At 39.3% G+C, this 22,715-nt stretch overlaps 1 protein-coding gene across 1 annotated transcript in view; it reads left to right on the top strand.

Annotated features, from left to right (window-relative positions):
- Positions 1 to 22,715, top strand: part of CRACR2A (calcium release activated channel regulator 2A) — a 67,378-nt gene that overhangs the window by 28,451 nt on the left and 16,212 nt on the right. Inside the window, exons 6-12 of the mRNA XM_009327915.1 lie at positions 5,577 to 5,667; positions 8,497 to 8,592; positions 13,783 to 13,970; positions 15,970 to 16,041; positions 18,363 to 18,408; positions 19,058 to 19,140; positions 20,532 to 20,859. Coding sequence (XP_009326190.1) covers positions 5,577 to 5,667; positions 8,497 to 8,592; positions 13,783 to 13,970; positions 15,970 to 16,041; positions 18,363 to 18,408; positions 19,058 to 19,140; positions 20,532 to 20,859 — 904 coding nt within the window. The remainder of the gene's footprint in view (positions 1 to 5,576; positions 5,668 to 8,496; positions 8,593 to 13,782; positions 13,971 to 15,969; positions 16,042 to 18,362; positions 18,409 to 19,057; positions 19,141 to 20,531; positions 20,860 to 22,715) is intronic.

Raw genomic sequence — 22,715 nt, 5'->3', positions numbered from 1 at the left:
ACAGCCCCCCCGCCCCCCCCCCCCCCCCCCCCCCCCTTACTTTATTCAGAAACGAACGTGCATTCACATGAATATTAGCATGGACTTTAGTCTACCTAATGTCCCTGCCTGCACCCTGGACCCTTACCCATTCTTTGACTCAGACCTTGGGTCTTTCCAGATGTGGGTCTCCTTCTACTTGCTGGCTGGTTCAGCTGGGTTGAAGTTTGCTATCAGAATGTGTTCATTTGCTCACACATTAACAATCACAGATCCTTCAGATCTTAGCATAAGACTTTTTAAGTCCATCTAATGGCCGTGCCGAGACCCTAGTCCCTTTACATCCAGTCATCATCTCAGACCTTGAGTTTTTCCAGATGGAGATCTCCTCCTCCTTGCTGGCTAGTTCAGCTTGAAGTATGCTAATGAATAACACCCACACAGAACAGACACTGAATTCACACAGTTAGAAATAGAATGTAATAAGACAGCATAGTCTGTGATAATCAGACACAGGACTTGACCAGACCGATATACTAACCATCAGATTGCTTACACTTGACTAAGCCACTTATCCGCCCTTCACATCCACCTTGGTCCCTTTCCCTATCCTTGTCTCCTCATAAATAAAAAACTTGTCCCTAAATACTTTTTTTTACACTGGACCCCGTTTTTCTACATCTGTATGCAAATTTCATATTTCTGATATTGGTACCTAAGTAATCTTGCCCTTGTATGGTGTTACTGATGTGGTTATCTAGATGCTGTTTTCCTTGGCAAGATTCTTCTCCCCAAAAGGTGCCAAATACTCTTCTTCAGATAGCTATGAGGTTGGCTGTTTACTGCGTAACTCCTCCTAGAACCCCTGTGAAAGCCATCCATCAGGGTGCTATCTGTAACTGTCGTCAGTTCTCACTGTTATGTCCAGCAATTTCTCATATAATGTCCAGTAGTTTCTCACGCTCTGTTCAGTTAGTTAATCCTCAGGCTAAGGCCTAGTCATCTCAACACTTTAACACTTAATCTGTAACAGTGTTAACATGTCTCTTACAAACCTGTTCTCATAGAGCTCAGTAAACTTATAAATAATTTTGTAATACATATTATTTATGCTGTATAACATGCAGCATTATCCTGCATAGAGGAAATTCGTGGTACTTTGTTGGGTGTTACTCAAAGGCATAGATTTAATCTCCTTGTGAATTTTTATTTATATATATATTTTTTATATATATGTATATATATATGAGTGCATATATTTAAAGAAACCTTCTATATGCCAAGTAAGTTTTTTCCTAGGAAAACATGTTCGTAACTTTTAAATCGTCTTGAAGAAGAGATTTGCATATTGTACTGTCTACTGCTGACCCTTTTACAGATACTAGTATTTTTGTCCTCTGAACATGTAAATTATGGCACTGTGCACACATAGTGTGTGACTATTTATATTACTTAGTAACAGGCCATAATTTTTTCTAGTATTAAAGGTCTAGTATTTCAGGTAAACTGACCCACTCCGATTTTGTCAGATATTAACCTCACCTCAGTTTTATCTTTTATTTTAAGCAGTTAAGATGATTGTTGGAGAAGAAACTTAAAACCTACCACTGTGATCTCTTAGTTAAAGAGCTTCAACAAAGATTCCTAACAAGCTATCAAATATATTCCTGATACACTCACGGAAGAGGCCTATCAGTGCATCAGACATACTCTGTGCCAATATAACCATGGGCATGTTTCTCCTTTTAAGTGATCTAATTCTTTTTCAGCAAAACAACAGCCAAAATACTGCTGATGAGTTTTTACATAGAACTGAATACACTTTAAGGAAAACAAAGCAAACGTCCACATTTTTATCCCAGAACTGGTGTTCTTCTCCTCACTGGTGTTTATCATCATAAAGGAATTATTGATGAGCTGTTGCCTATATTTGTAGATTTTAAGGCAAAATGAAAATATGAGGTTTAAACCCTCTCCTTTTAAAAATACTCGTTTGCTTCTTTATTTCTTTTCATTTAAACAAAAGTGAAAGACTTTTACTACAGTAATGTATCAAAGCAAATACTGTACATATATCTGGTCTGGTGCTGGAATCAGCAATAGCTAAGCTGTGCACTGAAAGTGTGGACTAGCAGCTCCATACATTCATCTATTTTGCTTTTGGCATCTACACAGTGGATACAACTTTCGTTTGCCAGGGTAAGTTAGTTCTCCTTCATTTTCTGATATTTGTATTTAATTTTAAGTGCAAATTTAAAATTAGATGGCTTCTTAAATTTAGCAGTGGTGTTTTTTAAATAATAGGGTGATGTATTGAGTAGGCAAAAAAGCGGTAGATGAACTTCATTGTAGAGAAATGTAAGGAAGGTAAAATAATTTAAGTCATGCTTACGTGATGCTGAGCAGTTACAACTCCGGAGAAAGTCCTTGGGGTCATTGCAGAGAGCTTCCTGAAATGAGTTCAGTGGCAGCCAAAAAACCCCAGTAAAATGCTATGCATGATCAGGAAGGGTGCTGAGAACATGACAAAGCAAGTTTTTGCCACTGCATAGAATCTTGGTACACCCACATCTTGAGTACTGGGTGAAGTTCTGGTCTCTGCAACACAAGAATAATGTAGTGGAATGAAGAAAGGTACAGAGAGTGGCAGCTCAGTGGTTAAAGGAATGGAACAGCTATTCTAAGAGCGCTATTTTTAAAAGGGAGGGTCTCTTGAGTGAGGAGGTAAAGGCTGGAGTGGGATATGATAGACCTTTACAAAACGATGAGACCACTTACTAGGCTGAATGAGGAACGGTTATTCTTCAAATCCCTAGCAGTAGAACCAAAGGGCATTTAATAAGACTAATAGGAAGTAAGCTTAAAACAGATGAGAAAGAGACCTTTTTCTTCTAATAGCAGATAAAATCTTCAAATGCCATTAGCTCTGTCTGCTGCTGTGCTTTGTGTTTGAAAGACAAACAGTAAAAATGTGGACTGTGTATCAAACAACAGAGTTCTAAACAGAGAAGATAAACATAAGAGTAAACGGGAAGGGAAGGATGAACTGACTTTTCATTGGGTTTAGCATGGGACAGTGTCAGAGTCCACCTTTGGTGGAAGAAGAGGAGAATCAGCATCTCAGAAGATTAGTGCACAAAGTGCGCAAATCACTGTATTTTTTTAAGGGGAAAGAAGAACCATTACAACAAACTGCATGAACAGCAATTGTGAAACCCAAACAATTCACATTGCAGCTACATGAACAGGCAGAAATTAAACCCTTGTGAGTGTGTTGATCTTGAACTCGTCATCTGAACTTAGTGAACTCACGTTACATTCCATTTTGGTTAATGTGCTCAACAACAGCACCATCTCCCTTTCGTCTCCATCTCTGTTTATTCCACAGCATTACCGGAAAGAGAAAGATCATTTTATCAAATACTGCTGAAATTATACAATTATGCATTGAGTAAAACTGGATGGTATGATCCCAGGGAACAGAGATTTTAATCAAAACATTTTGCATTTTTCACATAACAATGATATGCCCTTATGGGCATATTTTATCTTTCTGTTTAATTTGATCAGAGTTAAGAATGGTAAGCCATGAATGAAATGCTTGGGGAGTATTCAGCCTGCAGAAATGGCATGTGCTTATGTGCCAGACCAACTAAAAAGATTCCTACATCCAGAGGTACCTCCTGGATGTAGTCTTGATGGTGCTGCCATATCCTTTGCTTCCAAACACGTAAGAGGAAAGAAATATCTAAATCAGCAGCTTAATAATATGGGACTAAAGTTATTCTCCCTGTCACACAGAAGTAAAGAAAATCTTTATGATTCCCATGGAAACACTGACTGCTGTGCAATGAGTTCTGTCTGTGCAAAGTTACAGGGTTTTTCAGTACATAGTCAATCTAGCCCTGATCAAAGTGACATTATACTGCCTGAATACAATATTTTTAAATATGATCTTAGCATCTCTGCCATACCTTTCTAAATAATTGTTAATTCTTTATGAATTTGTGTAATTTTATTCCATTGACAAGTGCTAATTTCTTACGAAGTATTTTATTAGTTTTAAGAAAATAAAATTTGAGATCAGAACATGACCTGACTTTACACTATAAGGGGAGTAAGGCAACAAAAAGGGCTTCTGGATTTTCTGGCACTCCCTGTTGGAACCATTGCAGTCACATGAAGAAGCCCTTGTCTGGGCTGCTTTTCTCACCTAATTAGAGTTTACAAAAATCTTCGTGACAGCAGTCGTTTTCCTCAAACTGGTGTAACTTGATATTTGTTTAGTGCTGCTGTAAATCCTGAGAAAATGCCTTCCTCCACTCATTTTTTACCTGTGACTGAAAATGCAAGCTGGCAATGTCAAGTGTTCTGATGTTTGAAAGGGGGAAAGAAAGACTTGTCTCTGGTGTTTCTCAATCCTCTTAGCTTAGGTAAATTTTTTTAAGTTTCTTTCTGATTTGCTTGGCTTTAACTGAGAAGAAAATCAGTCCTTCAATAAGTGAAAACATAGAATATGTAGAGCATTAGGTACAAAAAAACAGTAGATACCCAGATTACAAAATTAACGACTTTTTTTTCTACTGTATATTCCTTGTCTTGCTCTTATTGATGTGAATGCCCTAGGAAATTATGTACTTTATTTGTAACAGATGCATTCTGCAGATCACTCAAGGAACAGCTCTAGCTAGAGGATGTGGGGGAATATACAGTAGTTTCATATAAAGGCCCTATTAATCTTTATTAAAAATCTTTCTAGGATGTCCCCTGAGTTTGATGCAAAGTGATTCTTGCTTTTCAGCTTCTGGATTAATGAGAACAGAACAGAACGGAATAGAATAGAATAGAATAGAATAGAATAGAATAGAATAGAATAGAAGCAGAACAAAGCAGCTGTCTTGTTCCCTTTCAACAGTTAATTTTTTTCTGCCCAAACTAAAGCATCTGCTCAATGTAATCCTTCATGTATCAAACTGTAGTGATATTAATTGCAATATTCTATTGGAAAAAGTGAGCTTTGTAAGTCCTTCTTTTTTCCTACAGTCAGATACACTTGTGCACAGCATATGTATTTCTGTTCCTCAGCTGGGCTTTTCAAATTCCTTTCAGCAAAGCTGTTAGAGAGGACTTTCAAGAAGTCCATTCTAGCTAAAACGTCTTAGACATGATAGAAGTACCTCGTTCACCTCTTGAATGGTGAACCATGCAGTTCCAGAGTAAAAAAATGAAGTTCCAGTGAAAATACTTTTAACTGGCAAACTTAGGCTCTGGTATTCTTAGTGTTGTCACTAGGAAGCTCTGTTCCTTAAACCTAAGATTTAGTAGTCATTAAAACTGCATAATGAACAGCTGCTTTATATGAAAACATCAGATGTGTAGCTTTATTAACCTTTGAGCTGTTGAAGCTTTCCTTCCATGAGAAAAAAATAAAAATTTAATCCGTGACTTTCCTGCACGAAAAATCCTATTTTCTTCACCCTAGAACATTCTCTAGAGTCTTGTGTTAAAGCAGAAATGTGGGGCTTAGCTCGTTATGTGAGCCATGACTTGAAGTAATGCTACAAAGACCCACTCAGTATACTTTTATCTCTTATTAGGAAAATTGCCTCTTATGATGAAGAAATTCAACATCTCTATGAGGAAATGGAACAGCAAATCAAAAAGGAGAAAGAGCAGTTTCTCTTGAAAGTGAGTGTCTCTTTGTTATTGTGGGCATGGATGCTGCTCCCTCTTCCACGCGTTTTATGCTCATTCTGGGTGTGAAACAAAAGTCCACAGAATGTGTTTCACAACTGAGTAAGAAAAAACCATTTGCCTCACTGCTACTTTTGTATTGATCCAGGCTCTGCACCTTCAAACTAAGTGACTTGTTCGATGAGGAGCATCGATGTCCTGTGCTCAGTGGTTGGCATAAAGTAGCAGCTGGCACTCTTTTGAAAGTCAACTGAACTACAGCCTCATTGTATTATCAATGCTGCTATAGGTCCAACTTCTGGTCACAGTTAGGAAAAATGCTCTTTGAGGCTGTTCAGAGCAGCACTAATGCTATTGAGTTCTGCAGTCTGTGCTTTTGAGGAGGGGATAAATTCTCACTGAAGAGAAACAACAGATAAATCAAGTGATGGTGATTTCTGAAACCACCACAGCTATCTGCAAAATAAAGATAGGTCAGATTCTTTTGTCACTGCCATGGTGCTTCCAGAACACTTGACAATGAATTCCCTTTTCTTACAAAGTCTCCTTTAAATCTCCTCTACTGCTTTTATAGTCTGTTCTTTGGATTTTTCTGGCCTGTTTTTTCTTCTAAAACAAGGAAACTAACAAGAACTCCCAGTATGCTCCAGGAAAGAGTCATCTTAGAATCATTTAGGTGGGAAGGTGCCTATGCTGCTCCTAACTTTCAAACTAGATCAGGTTGCTCAGGGACTTGTCCAATTGAGTTTTGAGTATGCAAATGATGGAGATTCCACAGCTTCTCTGGGTGGCCTGGGACAACCAATCATGAGCTACTGCCTTTTTGTTGTCTTGAAAGCAGTCATATAAATGAAACCAATATATGGTTTCAAACAACACACGGTACACAAAATGTTGCCAAAACTAGTGGATATCAATCAATTATTGCCTCCATTCTCAATCAAATATGCTATCTAAAAAATCTTTTTGTGATCCAAATATGTAAAGTATCTTTTGTTTCCTGAGATAAAGTGTGTTAGAGCAAAAAGAGCCTTAATCAGCTGTCTAAGGAATCAGTCTTTTCACTTGCTTCACAGGATAGTAAACCTGACTCGTAAATTTCAAGATTTTTCCATTCCAAGCTGAGAGCAGTTTTTAGTGGTGGATGAGATGAACCCTTTATATAAAGTTTGTATATCAGCCGAAGGATAAAAAGTATTTGCAACTTTGCCTGGCAGCAGTTGTTGTGGAAGGAATGGTTTATATGCTCTTAGTAGCCCACAACTGAAGTTGTATTGAAAATCCTGAAACAACAAAGACTTTTCCATAAGAAATGATTGTTGGATCTCCTAATTAGTTGTATATTTGAGGTAAAACCATTTCTTTCAAGCTTTTTCATTAAAGCTTCCCACTGAAGCTATTTACAGTTTAGTCAGATTTACACTAATGGTTGTCAGACACTCAAAAAGTATTGTTTCTTGGCATGACTAATTTGGGATTTGGGGAGATCCGACTGTTAAATTCTTTCTCTAATGCAAAGTCTCACAAAGACTTTACAGCCTGGAGAGATGCATTGATGCCATATAAAAGGGGAATTATTATGGCTTGAATGAAGAGCAGCTCTTGAAGAATGCATTTAAAGAAATTGTTAAGATGCAAATAAGTACAAATTGTAGCTATTTACGATACTTAATACCCTGCTGACTGAAGGTTGTACAAAAAGGGCAGTTAGTCTGTCTTTTTCACTTGGATATATATTCTTCCACATAAGAAGCCAGTTAACATGCATTTGATTACCCTGTGTAATCAAATGTAATCAGTGTACTGCTGAAGGGGAAAAGCATGTAGGAACTACTGCTGTCTTGAGGGAATTTTTGTTTTTGTTTAGAGGCATTCTCCTGGGGACCTTAGGGAGGTTGTGGAGGAATAGGACAGATTCTCAGCTGATATGAACTGCTGGAACCCAGTTTTACTCAGGGGAGGCCTGACAATTTGTCTCAGCTGAGGAGTGTCTGAAGGAGTAATCCCAAATAGGACTGGGAGTTCCCGGTGATTGCAAGATACTTAGATAGTGGACAGATTGATAAGTGAATGGCAGAGCCTGAAGCCCAGATCACTTGCTTATACCAGTGGAACATCTGTGACAAATTGTTGTTAGTGACGGATTTTAAAGGTAGCGTGTATTGTTTCTTTTACTTCAACCTGAGTTGCTGTGCTGTGTGTCAATAGCCTGTATCTCCCGTGTCAATCCTGATATCTTGTATGTGAGTTACAGTATGGCTCCATAATAATTTAAATTTGTCCAGATTGTTTCCATCAGTGCATTCTCATCACTTCTCTGTGTCAGCAGTTGTATGGTTCAGGAAACCAAATCTGCAGAAAGCTATTCACTTTTTTACTAGTTTTTTTCTGCTTGCTTAGCTCTCTGAAACAGCTCACTGCTGCAACAGGTGAGCATGAATGCTAGTGTATAAGAGGATGAGGGCATGTGCAGCTGGAAATGGGAGGATGCATTCTAGCTTCATTGATTTAGGTTGGCTAAGCTCCTAAGGCTCGTGCCTAAGATGGAAGACTTTTGCCTCCACTTTGTAGACTTGATGCCTACTCATGTGCAATCAGCACATCCTGTAGCAACTGCAGTCATTGAAGTTGCTGGACTACACCAATTTACAGAAGCTCAGAGTCTAGATTCATGAGTGATACCATCCCTAAATTGAGTTCTATGAGTGGCTTATGTTCACTGTGAAAAGCTTGCCTGTTATTTTCATGCCTGATTCCTTATGATTCCTCCTGCTGACAAAATTGTGCTGTTCTGTTAATACATTTCCTCTTTGAATTTTGCAGGACACAGAGAGGTTTCAGTCCTACAGTCAAGAGCTGGAGTGCAAGCTCCTGTCAAAAGAACAAGAACTGGAACAATTGGTTCAAAAACAGAAAAGGGTATTAACCAATGTCCTTCAGAGTTAAAAAATACATAATTTTTATTTGTTCATATGATTTTCTTCAGGTACTATTTTAGGTCCCAAAAATGCACGTTGGAGTGATGTGGTTCTGCCAAACTGTGACCCTCTGTTGCTTTTGTGTCATGAGTGTAGATACCTGAACGCATTTAAAAGTATATTTCTGATTGCTAGAGTTCTACGCATGTGCTTTGGAAAAATGTTACCCTCTATTTCTAAAGCAGTTTTCCTTTTATATGATAAAATGAAAAAAAATGCTCCAGGTATTCTCCCGAGGTACTAGGTTAATTTTATGAAAATGTAGCAGAATTCTGCTGCCTTCAATGTGCTAGGAACTGGCTTAATACCCATACAGCGCAAGAGCAGAGAACAATGAACTGGGTCTTCCAGTGTACACCTTTGCTCAAAGCTTGTACCAACTACTCATTTATTTGTTTTGGATTCATCACTATGAACTTGAAACGCTCCCTCCTGAACAACCCGTTCCTGGTACGTCTCTCTGTGATAACAGTTTTATAGTGGTGCATGGTTCTCTTGCATGGTAACAGCTTGTCAAGTTCCCATATTAAAGCCTGATGTGTTTTACTTCTTAAAATGCATGGCCTGCTTGAGGAAGCAAAGTATTTCTGCATGTGTGAACTTGCTGTAGTGACTCCAAGGTCAGTGCATGAAAGACTAGTGATAGGGAAAGGGGGCAGCACTGGAATTTAAAGGGCTGAAATGGAATGCTGTGAAACCAATTCCCTCTGTAGAATATGAATATAAAATACATGTAAAATTTCTTTTCCTGGCAGCAGTGCTTGGGAGTGCCAGTCGTGAGAAGTAGGAGAAAAGTAAGAGGAGAAAGGAAGGAAGAGGAAAAAGAAGTTTGAGGGCAGTTTCCTAGTTGTGTGTAGTTTTTAGATCCTCTTCTGAGGAATGAATCAAGGTGCTGCTGAAGCTGATGGGAATTGTAGGATTGTACTGGAGTAAGAGGGGAGACAAACTTCTAGTTTACTATAATTATGCAAGTTTAGCTGATGAGGACATAGGACTGAATTAAAAGGCCATTACGTAATTGAAATCAACTGCCTGATGTTAATTAACTTTGTTCAGTACCACTGCGAATCAGAATAAATGTGGTTTTATGCAGGCTGTTTACCACATTGCAGCACTATAGTGAAATAATCTATACTTTGAAGATATCTGTGGGGGCACACAAATCAGGCATTTCTAGTCTGAAGCTAACTGCAAAAATATAAGAAATTTTTTATCATAATATTGTAATGATTATATTTTAATATTGTCCTTTTTTGGTTGGGTTGGGTTTTTTTTTGCTTTAAAACTATGTTTAAAACTTAGTTATCAACCAGTAGTTCTGTAAAACCCTTTTCTTGTGGTTCTCTAAAATATATGTGTTCTAAATTTGGTATAAAAAACACAGAAGCTATTCAAAGGCTTACAGTCAATTTTAATCCTGGTCTAATCAAGTAATACAGGCAGCAGTATCAGGAAGTTTTATCTTATGATTATTGTCTACATTGCCTATTGTCGACTATTGCCTATCTTGGAGAACATAAAACAATGTCTGTATTATTTTTATTAGCATTATTTTTTATCTGATTTTATGTTTTCCTTTTCTATTCATTGCATTGTTTATTATTAATGTATTACTGTATTTACTATTTTATTTGCAATTTCTATTATTTATCATTTCCCCTCTCCCTTATGAATTTGCATGAGTCTCAACAAGGGTGCTTTTGAAGGACAGGATCTTCATAGTACCATAAAAATTAAACTATCCCATTTTATTTTTATGGAAAGGAAGCTGTGTTGGACAAATGGAATTCACTACTTCTAATGATGTGATGAGTGAGATAATTTTATTCAGATGATTGATGGCACTTGAAACTTTTGTCATTCAACTGGCTGATTGGTACCCATTGTCAATCTTATATGCAGTATTTTTTTTTTTTTTCTGGTATAGCAGCCTAGCCTGTTTATTTGAAGGCTTAACTCAGTGTAGTTAGAGGCAGTGTTTTGTACATATATTTTTCTAATTCCTAATGATCATCTCTGAGAGTGACTCTCATCTTTCCTCACATCTGTTTTTATATTAGTATAACCCCACTCATTTTCTGGTATTACTCTTCATTCACCTAGATATCAATGTGTGCTAGGTTAGCTTCCACCTGCCTAATGTTTGCCTTATCCAGAGCGCTCTGTCACTTTCGCGTCCTCCTCTTGCATGGAAATATACTTCGATAATTAAATCTATTCTTGCAGATGGTAATGGTAGCTTGGTTTAATTACAACTTCCATGCTTGATTATATGAGAGAACCTCTTGGGAGTAATACAAATGTTTTTTTCCAAACTTCATTAATAAGTCTTTTTCTTTTCTTTTTTCTTTTCTTTTTTTTTTTTTTTTTAACACAATGTAATTATTCCTGTGTTGGAAATTATTATGAAAAATGTGAAAGGGAACTTCCAGACAAGGTGAGTTTAGTGTTGTTTCTGCTGATTTGGTCAGAGCGAGTCTCCCTTATGAGGGTCTTCTGCCTGGTGTGACTGAAATACTGATCTGATTCCATGTTGATTGGCCTTCTGTAGGCCAAGATTCCTTTGGCTAGGCCTTTTTGCTGGCTACCATGATCATGAATTGTCAGCTTGTTCTACATGGCTTAGATGAAGCACAAGGTATTCTCAATACTGTTCCTCAAGGGATGTGTGATGGCATGTCTCAGAAGGAGGCGCTAGGGACAGAGGATGTCCAGCATAACATCTAGGACACAGAATCTTGTATTAGGGGAAGAGAGTAGCTGTGGACTAGGTGAAATGCAGGAGAGTTACTGGGCTTCTCACATAACATGATGGGTTCTGTGCTGATGACAACCACTGAAGAGCATAATCTTGGGATTGTGAGTTTTTTGATTGATTGATCCATGAGAACATGGATCAGTAGCACTCAAAAGTGCAAATCAAGTGATAGGATTGTTAAGAAAAGCATAAAGAACAAAATAATCCCCAGCCTTATAACACTGTATAAATGTTTCATCTTTCACGCACACTCGAAATAAATAGGAGAAAAAAAGGAGAAAAAATACACAAAGGATGCTGAGCTAAGAACAAGGGAATGCATGGAAAGTGCTTAATGCATGTGTCTTTGAGGGACAGCAATAGCTGTCCTCAGCAACAGTTTATTTGTATTGGACACTCCCAGTTCTTTACTCGATTTTAAACTTATGAGTTTTTCCCCCTGTTTTTGTCAAAAAAAAGAGAATATACACCATCCGCTACTGTGTCTCTGCTTGACCTGTGGTAATTGGCTAATTCTCTCAGCTTCCTGGATTTTCTTAAACATGACTGTGGGCCATGAGTCTTTCCTAATCAATTTTCATCTACTTGATGACCATGGGAGCCAATCTGCAGCTCCAATAAGTAGCTAGAGCCTATAGGGTCTATGCCATTCTATACCAGCTGAACAACCACCTAATGAATTATTCCACTGTATTGGGAGCTGTTTAAATGAATGCTTTAAAAGTAGTGTTTGGCATCACTTAAAGGATTGTATAGATACAGTGAGCTCTGTAGTGCTATGAAATAACCTTTTCTCCTCTTGTGTCCTGGGGTTTAAATATTATGAGCATCTGCTATTGAGCATAGTTTCAACGTAATTGTTTTTCTCACAAGAGTAAGCACCAGGATTTGTAGCAATTATTTCTAACATCAGTACCTATGATTCTGGGAGCTGATGATGGCTACCGTTGCAGTTAGATTTCCAGGCCAGTCTCTGTGTAAGTTTTCAGATGGCCTGTATTCTGTAAGTGGGATTTCTGCCTGCAATTTGTTGCTCTTAAGCTTTTTGAAAGTTCATCTTTGTGTGATCACTTTTTGTTTCTCCCAAAACCACTATTCTGGATAAGAAAGTCTTGTCTTCTAGTACCTGAAGCATCTGGTCTTTTACTTAGAATAGATAACTTCATTCTGTCAAGGAATGGAAGCAATACTCAGGAACTGAAGTGATCTAGCAATGTAAACCAACATTGCTCAGCAGTAATTTGATGCCCAGCTAGTCAGCATTCCATATGAACTGTGAGCCTGCTGAGGCTACAGTTCAGCAAATACATGAAGCTGGTGCTGCTGCTGAGATAAGTGCTCCCACTCTACTTTTGTTCCTGACCTTTCACAATCCCAGCTAGAAAGTATTTTCTGCTTTTGTTTTGAACCTGGGCCTTAAGGTTGCATTCAAAACCAAGACTAGAACAACAGCAGTGTTGTGGAGCGTGAACAGACTGGCAGAGCTGGGTAAGGACAGATTTTGGGTTGTGTGAGCTCTGCTTGTTGGGATGTGCAAAATGAAAGTTCTCACAAAATCCTCCATTGTGTCTCAGATGTGGAGGATTGAACTGGTATCATTTTAATGCTCCTAGTACATTTTACATCCCTTAAAATGCATAATGAAAATAAATAAATAAATAAATATGCTTTTATATCTTCAGGTCAGCAGTGCCCTCCCTAATATGAAGTGGACTAATTTTAGTCTATTTAACTTTTGCTCTGTCATCTTAATTTGCTCAGTTAGCCAGGGAGAAACAGGTGGAACTTCTTTACTTACCAGAAGCCACTCTCATCTGCTGTTATCTGTTTCACAGGGAAGGTGTATCTTTCCTTTGTATATAGTTTGGAGAATGAATATAAAAGTGAATAAAAAAGCTCAAATTCACACTTCTTGGCGGATTTAGCTGAGATGGCAGAAAGGTTAATGCTTGTTGATATTACTGGGGATGGGAAGGTTTATCAGCTACCACATTTAAATCTAACAGTTTTTAGGCAGAACTCTGAATCACTCTGTGTAGGCCTTGCCATTGTGGGAAATGGTCTAAAATAGCAGTTGTGAATATCAACTAAGTACTGCTAATCTCCTCTGTAAACACCTTTTTTGTGGTTTGTCCTGGTGCATTTTTGAACTGGATGAAATTCAATCATAGAGTGGAATGGCTTTGGTTTTGTGTAACATGATTATGTCTGTACACAAGCAGTGGAAGAGCACCATATGTGTTTTATTCATATGTTGGCTTTGATAGAAATAGCTTCCCTGTTAAGTAACCTCTAGTACTTGAATTGAAAGCCTCAAAACCAAGATGCCTCAGCTAGTTATAATACTTTCTGTTCTCTTTTGTTCTATCCCAGTTAGAGCAGCAATGTACAGAACTTCTCAGTGGCAAAGAAGAAACCAAAGTAGAGAACACCAAGCTGAAGCTCACTAACCAGGAGCTGCTGAGAGACCTGGAGAGAACGTCTCATGAACTAAGTCTGGCTCAAGAACAGTTACAGGTGCTTCAGGAGGAGGCGTCAAGACTACATGAGGAGAAGGAAATGTAAGTCTCCCGCTGCAGTGGTTCTAGCGCATTTGCTTAGTGTGCTGGTGAGCCTCCTTGTCAGGGTATTCGGTGCTGTGATTTAAGTTTGTGTCGTAAGCAGAAACCACCAGCAAAGCCAAGTGCAGTTTTAGTCATTTTTTCCCGAGTAATTCAGCATGTTTTCTGTAGCATATCTGGCTTCTACAGAATCTTTTGCTACTTCTTCAAAATGTCAGTATTTTCCCACCCCCCATTTGTTGAGGGTGTTTGGAATTAAAAATCAGTTTAATTGGTTAAAAAGTATGTCTTAGTTTTGAAATACCAGTGGGATTCCTTACAGAAATTACAGTTGTGGTACATGATGCTCCATCCTCCTCAAAGCTAAGTCTATCTGAAACTTGCTTCTCAGAATGTGCTCTGGCTAGGATGTGCTTCTTTTCTTCATCAAAAGCAAGTCTAGTACATCATTTCTGACCAAGGAGCCTGGCCAGCAAGATAAAATGTAACTTATGCAGCTAAATCACAATTCATACAAGGCCTTTATGGTGATCCAGAACCATCATTTTGGGGTTTCCATTTCAAATGTTTTGGATTTCAGATTCTGACTCTGAATTAAAAAATATTTTTCAAGAAGAAATATTTACAATTCATATTTTGAGGGATAGAAATGGCCTTTAAGTAACAGATCAATCTACCTGTCTTGCTCCAGTCTTCTGCACAAAGCAAAAGTTACATTACCCTGAAGCTGTAATTGGCAGAAATGTTCACTGAAGTTCATTTAATGGAAGATACTTTTAAAAAAATGCTCAGGGATCTATAAAACCCTCTTGTTGCTAATGGAGAGCACACGGATGCCAGACTGTGGTGCATATCTTGCCAGACTCTATACATTTCAGCAATGAACTATGTAACTCAGAGCTGTGGCTATTTGGCATATTTCAGGACAGAGCAGAATATTGGATCAAATGTCATATTCTTTTTCTGTTAAGCTTTGTGCAAAACTCTACTTAGTTATTACTAATTTAATTTTTCTTGAGGGTATGAATAATGAACTTTGCTGATAAATGATTGTTAAAGAATGGCCACTGTGTTTAGAACACTGATTTTAGGTTTGCATATTTGATGTGTGTTTTGGAAGTAGACGGTAGAAATGTTCCTCCCCAAGGTGGTTTGTTTCCTCTTTGAGGCCTCTCTTTTCAGATCCAGAGCAAAGACTGTGGAATGATCTGGTTTTAAAGCTACAGAGCAAATCTGCCCGGTGGTCAGACTGCTGAATAATACTACTGCATTTACAAAGCACTTTGGATTCAATAGTGTTTTATGGAATTAGAGCTCAGCCCTACCCAACTGCACCTGCAGTGTTGCTTTAAACATCTGTATCAGTCTGGTAAGACCTGAGCTGTTGAAGCAGGTGTAATGTTCAGACTGTGCACAGGAAGAACGTGAGGCTTCCCTGAAAGGCAAAAAACATTTAAGGCCAGACACCAAGTTGCATTAAGTCAAAGTAAATCGTGTAAATCTAGTGTAAAAATCTGAGACGCTGTGTCCAATGTTTAAGGCTGCATAACTGTTAAAGTCAGGAACTGAAAAGAAATTGTAGGGAATGTAGATGTGTGAGCCTGACATATGGTTCTAGCAGCAAGATAAACTCTACTTTTGGATAAAATATTACATGCTCTTTAGTGGCCATGAGTGAGAAGGATTTCAGCAGTGTGTCTTGTCTGAATGATGCAAGTGCCAGTATCAGTGTATATTAAGCTCTCTGGATGAAGAAATTATAAAGCTTTTTTTTTTAAAAAAAAAGAACCTCTACTCCTTCCTCTGCTAACTCAAACTGCTGTGGCACTGTGGGCCTTATATTGAATAAACTGTTTTAAAATTAGTAACCATTCATGCAGAATAAAGTCTACAGGTTTGGAGAAGCTGAAGGCTCAAATGTGGATACTCCTAGGGGGTAGCATTTTAGCAGTGTTGTTACCACAGTTAGAACAATTTTATTTATTTCTTTTCATTACAGGGAGGTGTACCGAGTGACAGAAACCTTACAGAGAGAGAAGTCAGGACTTCTGAAGCAGCTCGATTTTTTAAGGTAATGCAGACCTTAAGTTCAAGAACTTCTTGCATCATTCTAAAGAGGTACATTAAAGGAAGAAATTATGTTGGGATATGTACTGGGTGTAGGTGTTCAGGTGTTGGCAGTGGGGTGCCACAGGGGTGGCTTCTGTGCCAGAGAGGAGAGGCCGGGGCTGCCCCGTGCCAGACACAGCCGGTTCCAGCTGGCTCCAACGGATCCACCATCCACCGCAGGGCACAGCTGAGCCCAGCAGCCAAGTGGCTGCCTCTGGGAAAGCGTGTGTAAGAAAGGGTAGAAAACACTGCGCAGCAGTTGAGAGAGAGAAGTAGAAAAAAATGTGTGAGAAACAGCCCTGCAGACACTGAGGTCAGTGAAGAAGGAGGGGGAGGAGATGCTCCAGGCGCTGGAGCAGAGATTCCCCTGCAGCCTGCGCAGAGTCCACGCAGGAGCAGGCTCCTGGCAGGAGCTACAGCCCATGCAGAGGAGCCCATGCAGGAGCAGGTTTTCTGGCAGGAACTGCAGCACATGGGGGACCCACGCTGGAGCAGTCTGTTCCTGAAGGACTGTGCCCCGTGGAAAGGATCCACCCTGGAGCAGTTTGTGAAGGACTGTAACCTGTGGGAGGGAACCCACACTGGAACAAGGGAAAAGTGTGAGGAAGAAAGAGCAGCAAAAAGGAGCTGTTACGGACTGACCACAACCCCCCATTCCCCATCCCCCTGTGCCGCTCAGGGTTGTGAAAGAGGTAGAAGAGTCGGGAGTGCAGGAGTGAAGTTGAGCCTGGGAAGAAGGGGGGTTGGGGAGAAGGTGATTTTAGTTCTGTCTTTTTTTCTCATCATCCTACGGTTGAGTCTGTTTTGTCTGTGATGGTAGTTGGTAAGCAATCTTCCTGTCTTTATCTTGACCCACAAGCTTTTCCATATTATTTTCTCTCCCTGTCTTGTTGGGGAGGGGAAGTGAGAGAGCAGCTGGATGTGCATCTGGCAGCCAGCCAAGGTCAACCTGCCACAGGATAATGACACAAAAGATAGCAAAAATGGTTGCAAAAGACAATATGTCTTTTGTAAGCCTCATTCTTGCACACGGTAGAAGGTAGTACACATGAAAGATTTGCTTTGTTTTGGCAATTCGGTATTGTAGGACAATCTCCATTCCAAAAGTCAAATGTAAAACAAAACAATAGTGAACTGTTCTAAGCTGGTTCTGTGGTAGAAGCCTGGCCACAGGAGACTTGAAGCTTACTAAAAGGCTCTGTTGTTTCTAAAGTGATGGGAGTACAGCCAAAACAAAGATTCTTTCACCAAAATGTTTATTTGTAAAATTATATCAAAACATAGTTAGCAAATTTTTTCTGTAACATTTCTATATTGATAGACTTCAAACTTTGGAGTTGTGTTCAGACAATTGTAACCCTCTTTTTAATGTGCAGCAATGTTAGTTTTTGTTTGCTCAGTGGTAAGTTTGCATAGGCTATAGATTGGACTTGCCGGTAGGCCTTCATTCACTGTATTTCCTTCAGGAGGCCTCATTTTAAAGTTACCAACAAGCTCCCATACTTAAGGAAAGGCTCTTACTTTGCAGTGTGTTTCCCATAGGCCACTCCATGTGGTGTGATCTTGCCTGCTGCTGGTAATGAGGCCATAGATAGAAACATATGACAGCAGAGGTTGTTTCTGTTCACCAAGGCTGTAATGGCTGCTCAGTCTCTTTTGTGGCCAGGCCAGCCATAGACGGAGACAATGAATGATGTACTAAGCAGGTGTGTTGTCAGATCTGATCAGAGCTGGCTGATTGCCTTGAGTCTCCATTTCTTGACATTTTCATCTCTTCTGCATAATGAATGGAAGATGGATGTTTTCCGAGGGAGACTTTTCCGTGGCAGCCACAACTGTAGCCCTCAGAGGGACATAACTGGCCTTCACAGCTGTCAACAGATGAATACCGATGGTGTTCATTACACCCTCTCCACATTAAGAAGTCATCTTTACTGTGAAAAGCTTTAAACATTCTAATTTAGAGTAAGTGAAGGCATATTGACCAGAACAGATTTCTATGTGTTAAGGCATTTGTTTTGATAAACTACAGAATGAGGGCCAGATGCCAGCTGGCTTTAATCAGCATAGCCCTACTGGAGATTCAATGGCCCAGACAGGGAACTGGCTGTGGTGAGAATATAAATAAAGCATGATCAAGGGTGGAGATATGCCAGATTAAAGTGCATTTGTCTTGCCTTTTACACTGCCAACTGTCCAGTCTGTCTGTTAGTGCTGAGTAGAAAAGTCAGCAGTTCTAAATACGTTGCCTTGGTGTTTCTTTTATTTGTGTTCTCTTTGCAGGGAGAGGAACAAACATCTCAAAGATGAACGTGACATATTTTTACAGGTAAATGACTATTACTCTTCTGATTCTCTCCCTCATCCCACTGGGGCTGGGGGAGTGAGCGAGTGGCTGTGTGGTGCTCAGTTGCCAGCTGAGTTTAAACCACAACAGCTAAAAATTGAACAATTAAATTGTGTTAATCTATTCAGTCAAGAGTAGCTAATATCCTGAAACGTTTATACAACAGTACAATATCCGAGTACCTGAATCAGTACCTGAATAGCTATCAGTACTGGGTAAAAGCAGATCACATTACATTTTTATCCAGCAGCAGAGAATGGGCCCCTAAGAAGTTCCAGAAGTACCCTGTCTTAAGGAGACTAAGGCCACTTAGCTTACACTTGTTTGTGTTCTTATTCTTACAAGAAGCTGCTAGTGTAAATCACCATATATCTCTTGACTTCTTTTCATGACATAATGCTGTTTTATTGTGGTCCACTTAGTTGACAAAGAAGATGAATTCTTGCAGGATCTGGAGTTTCCATGTTCTGATTGTTTATCAGTTAGGATTTTGAAGCATTTATACTTTTAGGATTTTTTCTACAATTTTTTCTTTCATATTCATTGCATTATTTAAGCATTAGGAATGAAGGCAGTTAACCATAATGAACAACTGGAGTAAATTAGTAAGAAGTATTCTGTATTTCTGCAGAAATGCAAAACAAGTGTTCCAAAAGCCAGCTGGAAGCAAAGATCAGGGTCTGTGATTGGGAAATACATAGAGGGCAAGAACAGGTAAGAACTTTTTTGTGTGTGTTCCCTGTTTGAGTACGATGAGGCTTATAGAAAGAAGATGTGGAATGTTTTCATTCTGATACCTTTGGACTTTTCAAAGCATGTATTTCTAAAGTGTCTGTCACTATAAGATTACTGTGCTCCTTAAGAAATTTGGAAATAAAGAGGAAAATTTTCACATAAAACAGGTGTACTGTCTGCAAAGGTAAGAGATACATCCCATTGTGAATGAGTATATGCTGGGAGGCACAAAAGCTTGCCCATTACCCTATGTTGATGTTGTACAATGTCCTTGGTAACTCCCTGAAAGAGTATACCTCCTCCCCTCTCATTGTAGAGGACAGCAGTCCTGTTGTAAAGTATGGGATGTGGAACTAGTAAAACATGGAGAATTTAATTCTCAACTGTGTGGTTGTAAACTTGAAATCAACAGGAACGAGATGGTGATCTCAGTGAAACACTAGCATGTTTCCTTTGAGACAAGAGGAGCTGGGAAGAAGACTAGTATTTCACTTCGAAATAGCAGCTAAGACAATGTCCCTTCAGGCACAGGGTCATGAAGTGTAAGGAGGGAAAGCTTTCAGAGACACAGTTTAGTAAGTTCAGTACCGAGAAGTAGAGCATAATTGGCAAAAGCAATTATGGCACAAAAATCATAGAAAAGTTTAGATAGGAAGGACATCTGATGCCACTAGTCCAATCTCCTGCTCAAACAGGGATAACTCCAAAACTAGATAAGGTTGCTCAGGGCCTTGTTCAGTTGAGTTTTTGAACATCTGGATGGAGATCCCATAGCCTCTTTGGGCACCTGTTCCCTTGCTGCACCAGTCTCATGAAGAAATTTTGTTCCCTGTATCAAGCCAGTGTTTCTCTTATTGCAACTTGCATCTGTGGTCATTGCACACATCTGAGAAGACTCTGGATCTATTTTATCTACACTCCCCCTTAGCCTTTTTTCATCCATATTAAACAAACCCATCTCCCTCCTACCTGCTAAAGAAAGAATTAGATTACACATAATAAGGGTCTGGGTTGGGGGATTGTTTTATTCTTCCAGAATAGAGGGGGGAGGGGAGTAGGAAATCAGAGTAGAGAAATTTACTTTAGCTATTCCATGAGGTTAGAAATGAGGCTAATCTTAGTTTTGTATTCTGGTTCAGGTTTTCCCCGTAAGTTATTAGCTTCCCCATGATGCTTATAATTATCAAGCACGCTATATATACACACATTGTATGATGAGCTGACTTTTCAGTAGACATTGGACTGAATCTACTATGCCTGCTGTGAGTAGTAAAAAACACGGGAGATTAAATTCAGTTACACTAGAGTAAAAGAATAGGAATCCAGGTCCAATATATTTTTGTGATGTACTTACTTTTTTCTCTGTGTAGCCATTCATTTGAAGAAGATGATGTTTTCAATAACTCAAAGAGAAGGAATTCTGCTGGACTGAATGGGATTCTCTCTGTAGAGCCTGATGCTGGAGCCACTGGAGGAATGTCTAAAGCATTGCGTCTCCAAAGAATAATATCAATTGAGGAAGATCACCTACCCCAGCTTCTTGACAAGCTGGTTGATAAGCAGCTGAACAGATGGACTGGAGAACATGAGAATACTTCTTCTGAGATGGAAATGGATAAGAAAACCACAGAACAATCAATGGAATACTCACCATCATCTACTAGAGAGCAGCCTGTAGGGAAGGAAACACTGTCAAATGTAAGGGGGCAGAGGGGACCTCACCTTGAGTACTGTGCGCAATTCTGGGCCCCACAATTTAAGAAGGATGTTAAGGTACTTGAGTGCATCCAGAGGAGGGCAACAAAGCTGGTGGAAGGGCTGGGAGGAATGCCCTATGACGAGTGCTTAAGGACTCTGGGTTTGTCTAGTTCGGAGAGAAGGAGGCTGAGGGGCGACCTCATTGTTCTCTACATCTTCCTGAGGAGGGGAAGTGGAGAGGGAGGTGCTGATCTCTTCTCCCTGGGATCCAGTGATAGGACACATGGGAATGGTTCAAAGCTGTGTCAGGGGAGGTTCAGACTTGACATTAGGAAGCATTTCTTTACCAAAAGAGTGGTCAAGCACTGGAACAGGCATCCTAGAGAGGTGGTCGATGCCCCATGCCTGCCAGCGTTTAAGAGGCACTTGGACAATGCCCTTAATAATATGCTTTAACTTTTGGTGAGCCCTGAAGTGGTCAGGCAGTTGGACTAGATGATCATTGTAGGTCCCTTCCAACTGGAACTATACTATTCTACTCTATTCTACTCTATTCTAAAGGACCTTGGAAAACATGAAATGGTAAGGGTAATGCGTTATCCTTAGAATCTAAAATTATTTAGTTTTCTGTTTTTAAGTTAAAGCATGACAAATTAAGCCATTGCATGAAGAGGGAGATGGAAATATACTGCAGATAAATGTTGAAGGTGCAAAGAAGGGAAACTCAACCTAAAGGAGTGGTAACTGCAGAGAATGTGTGCATAGACTTATGTCTGAAGGACTGTTTAGGAAAAGTGAAGTTAAGCCTTGTAACAGGTGACACAAGAAGACCACTGAAAGCTAGCGATTGTCTAAAAAAAGAAGCAACTCTTTTTTTGAAAAGTTGGGTGTTTGTTTTTGCTGAAAAGTGACATTTCTCATATTCTGATACTTTTGAGTCGGCTTTGGTAGCTGTTACACTGTCTGAGAAATAATGAGAGCAAATATCTTTACTTTTTAATTATTTTTTGAGAAGACTTTTAACTAGCAAATTGAAATCCCGATTTTTTTTCTCAGCTCTAGCTTGTATGTGCATGTTAACAATGAATTCACCGTGTAGCAATAATCCTTAAAACAATATGCTGGAAGGTACATTTCTTTGGAGCCTTCTTGCACTGCTATTGTTTCAGAGCTAGCTGTGCTTGTTTTCTAATTTTAGTATCATTGTTAAGTATTACTCATTTTTAGATTCTTGAAGCACATATTAAAAAGATTAAAGTATAGGAAAAATAGGTGTGCTTGGTCATAATTATATAGTTCTTTTAGAAGAAGCAAGCATATCTTAAGAATTATGATAGAATTATGCCATGGTTACATAATAACTTCTAAGTGGTACATTTTAATAAAAAGCCTAGAGCACAGAACAGAGCTTCATCCTTTGAAATGATTTAATACAATGCATACTTTTTGCTTGCTATATGACTTAATTTTTTATCACATTTTTGAAGTATGGTATCATTGGACTTTAGGACAGCAAAAGCCAGGTAGGTCATCAGGTCCAGCTAGGCCAAACCTGTCCTGCCTGCTCTGTTTCAGCAGTCATTCCCCTTGAAAGTACATCCTCTCAGCTGGGTAGGAACTGCGCAGTCCCTCAGATCTTGTTTCTTTTTCTTTTTTTCCCCAAAAAACAATTGAGAGCAAGCAGGGAGGGGAGGGGAGAGAAGAAATCATAAAATGTCTCCTGCCTGGTTGTTGAAAACATTTTGTTTCAGTTTCTAAAGAAACATCGTGAGGGTAAAGAAGAAGTTCATTTCCAAAGGTCACTTAGAACTGGGAATTGCTTCCCCCCCCCCCCCCCCCCCCCACCCACGCTTTCC

This window comes from Pygoscelis adeliae, unplaced genomic scaffold (assembly GCF_000699105.1).
Source record: "Pygoscelis adeliae isolate BGI_AS28 unplaced genomic scaffold, ASM69910v1 Scaffold307, whole genome shotgun sequence".
Taxonomy (NCBI): domain Eukaryota; kingdom Metazoa; phylum Chordata; class Aves; order Sphenisciformes; family Spheniscidae; genus Pygoscelis; species Pygoscelis adeliae.
Note: the sequence above shows the minus strand (reverse complement) of the source record. Positions and strands in the feature narration are given on the sequence as shown.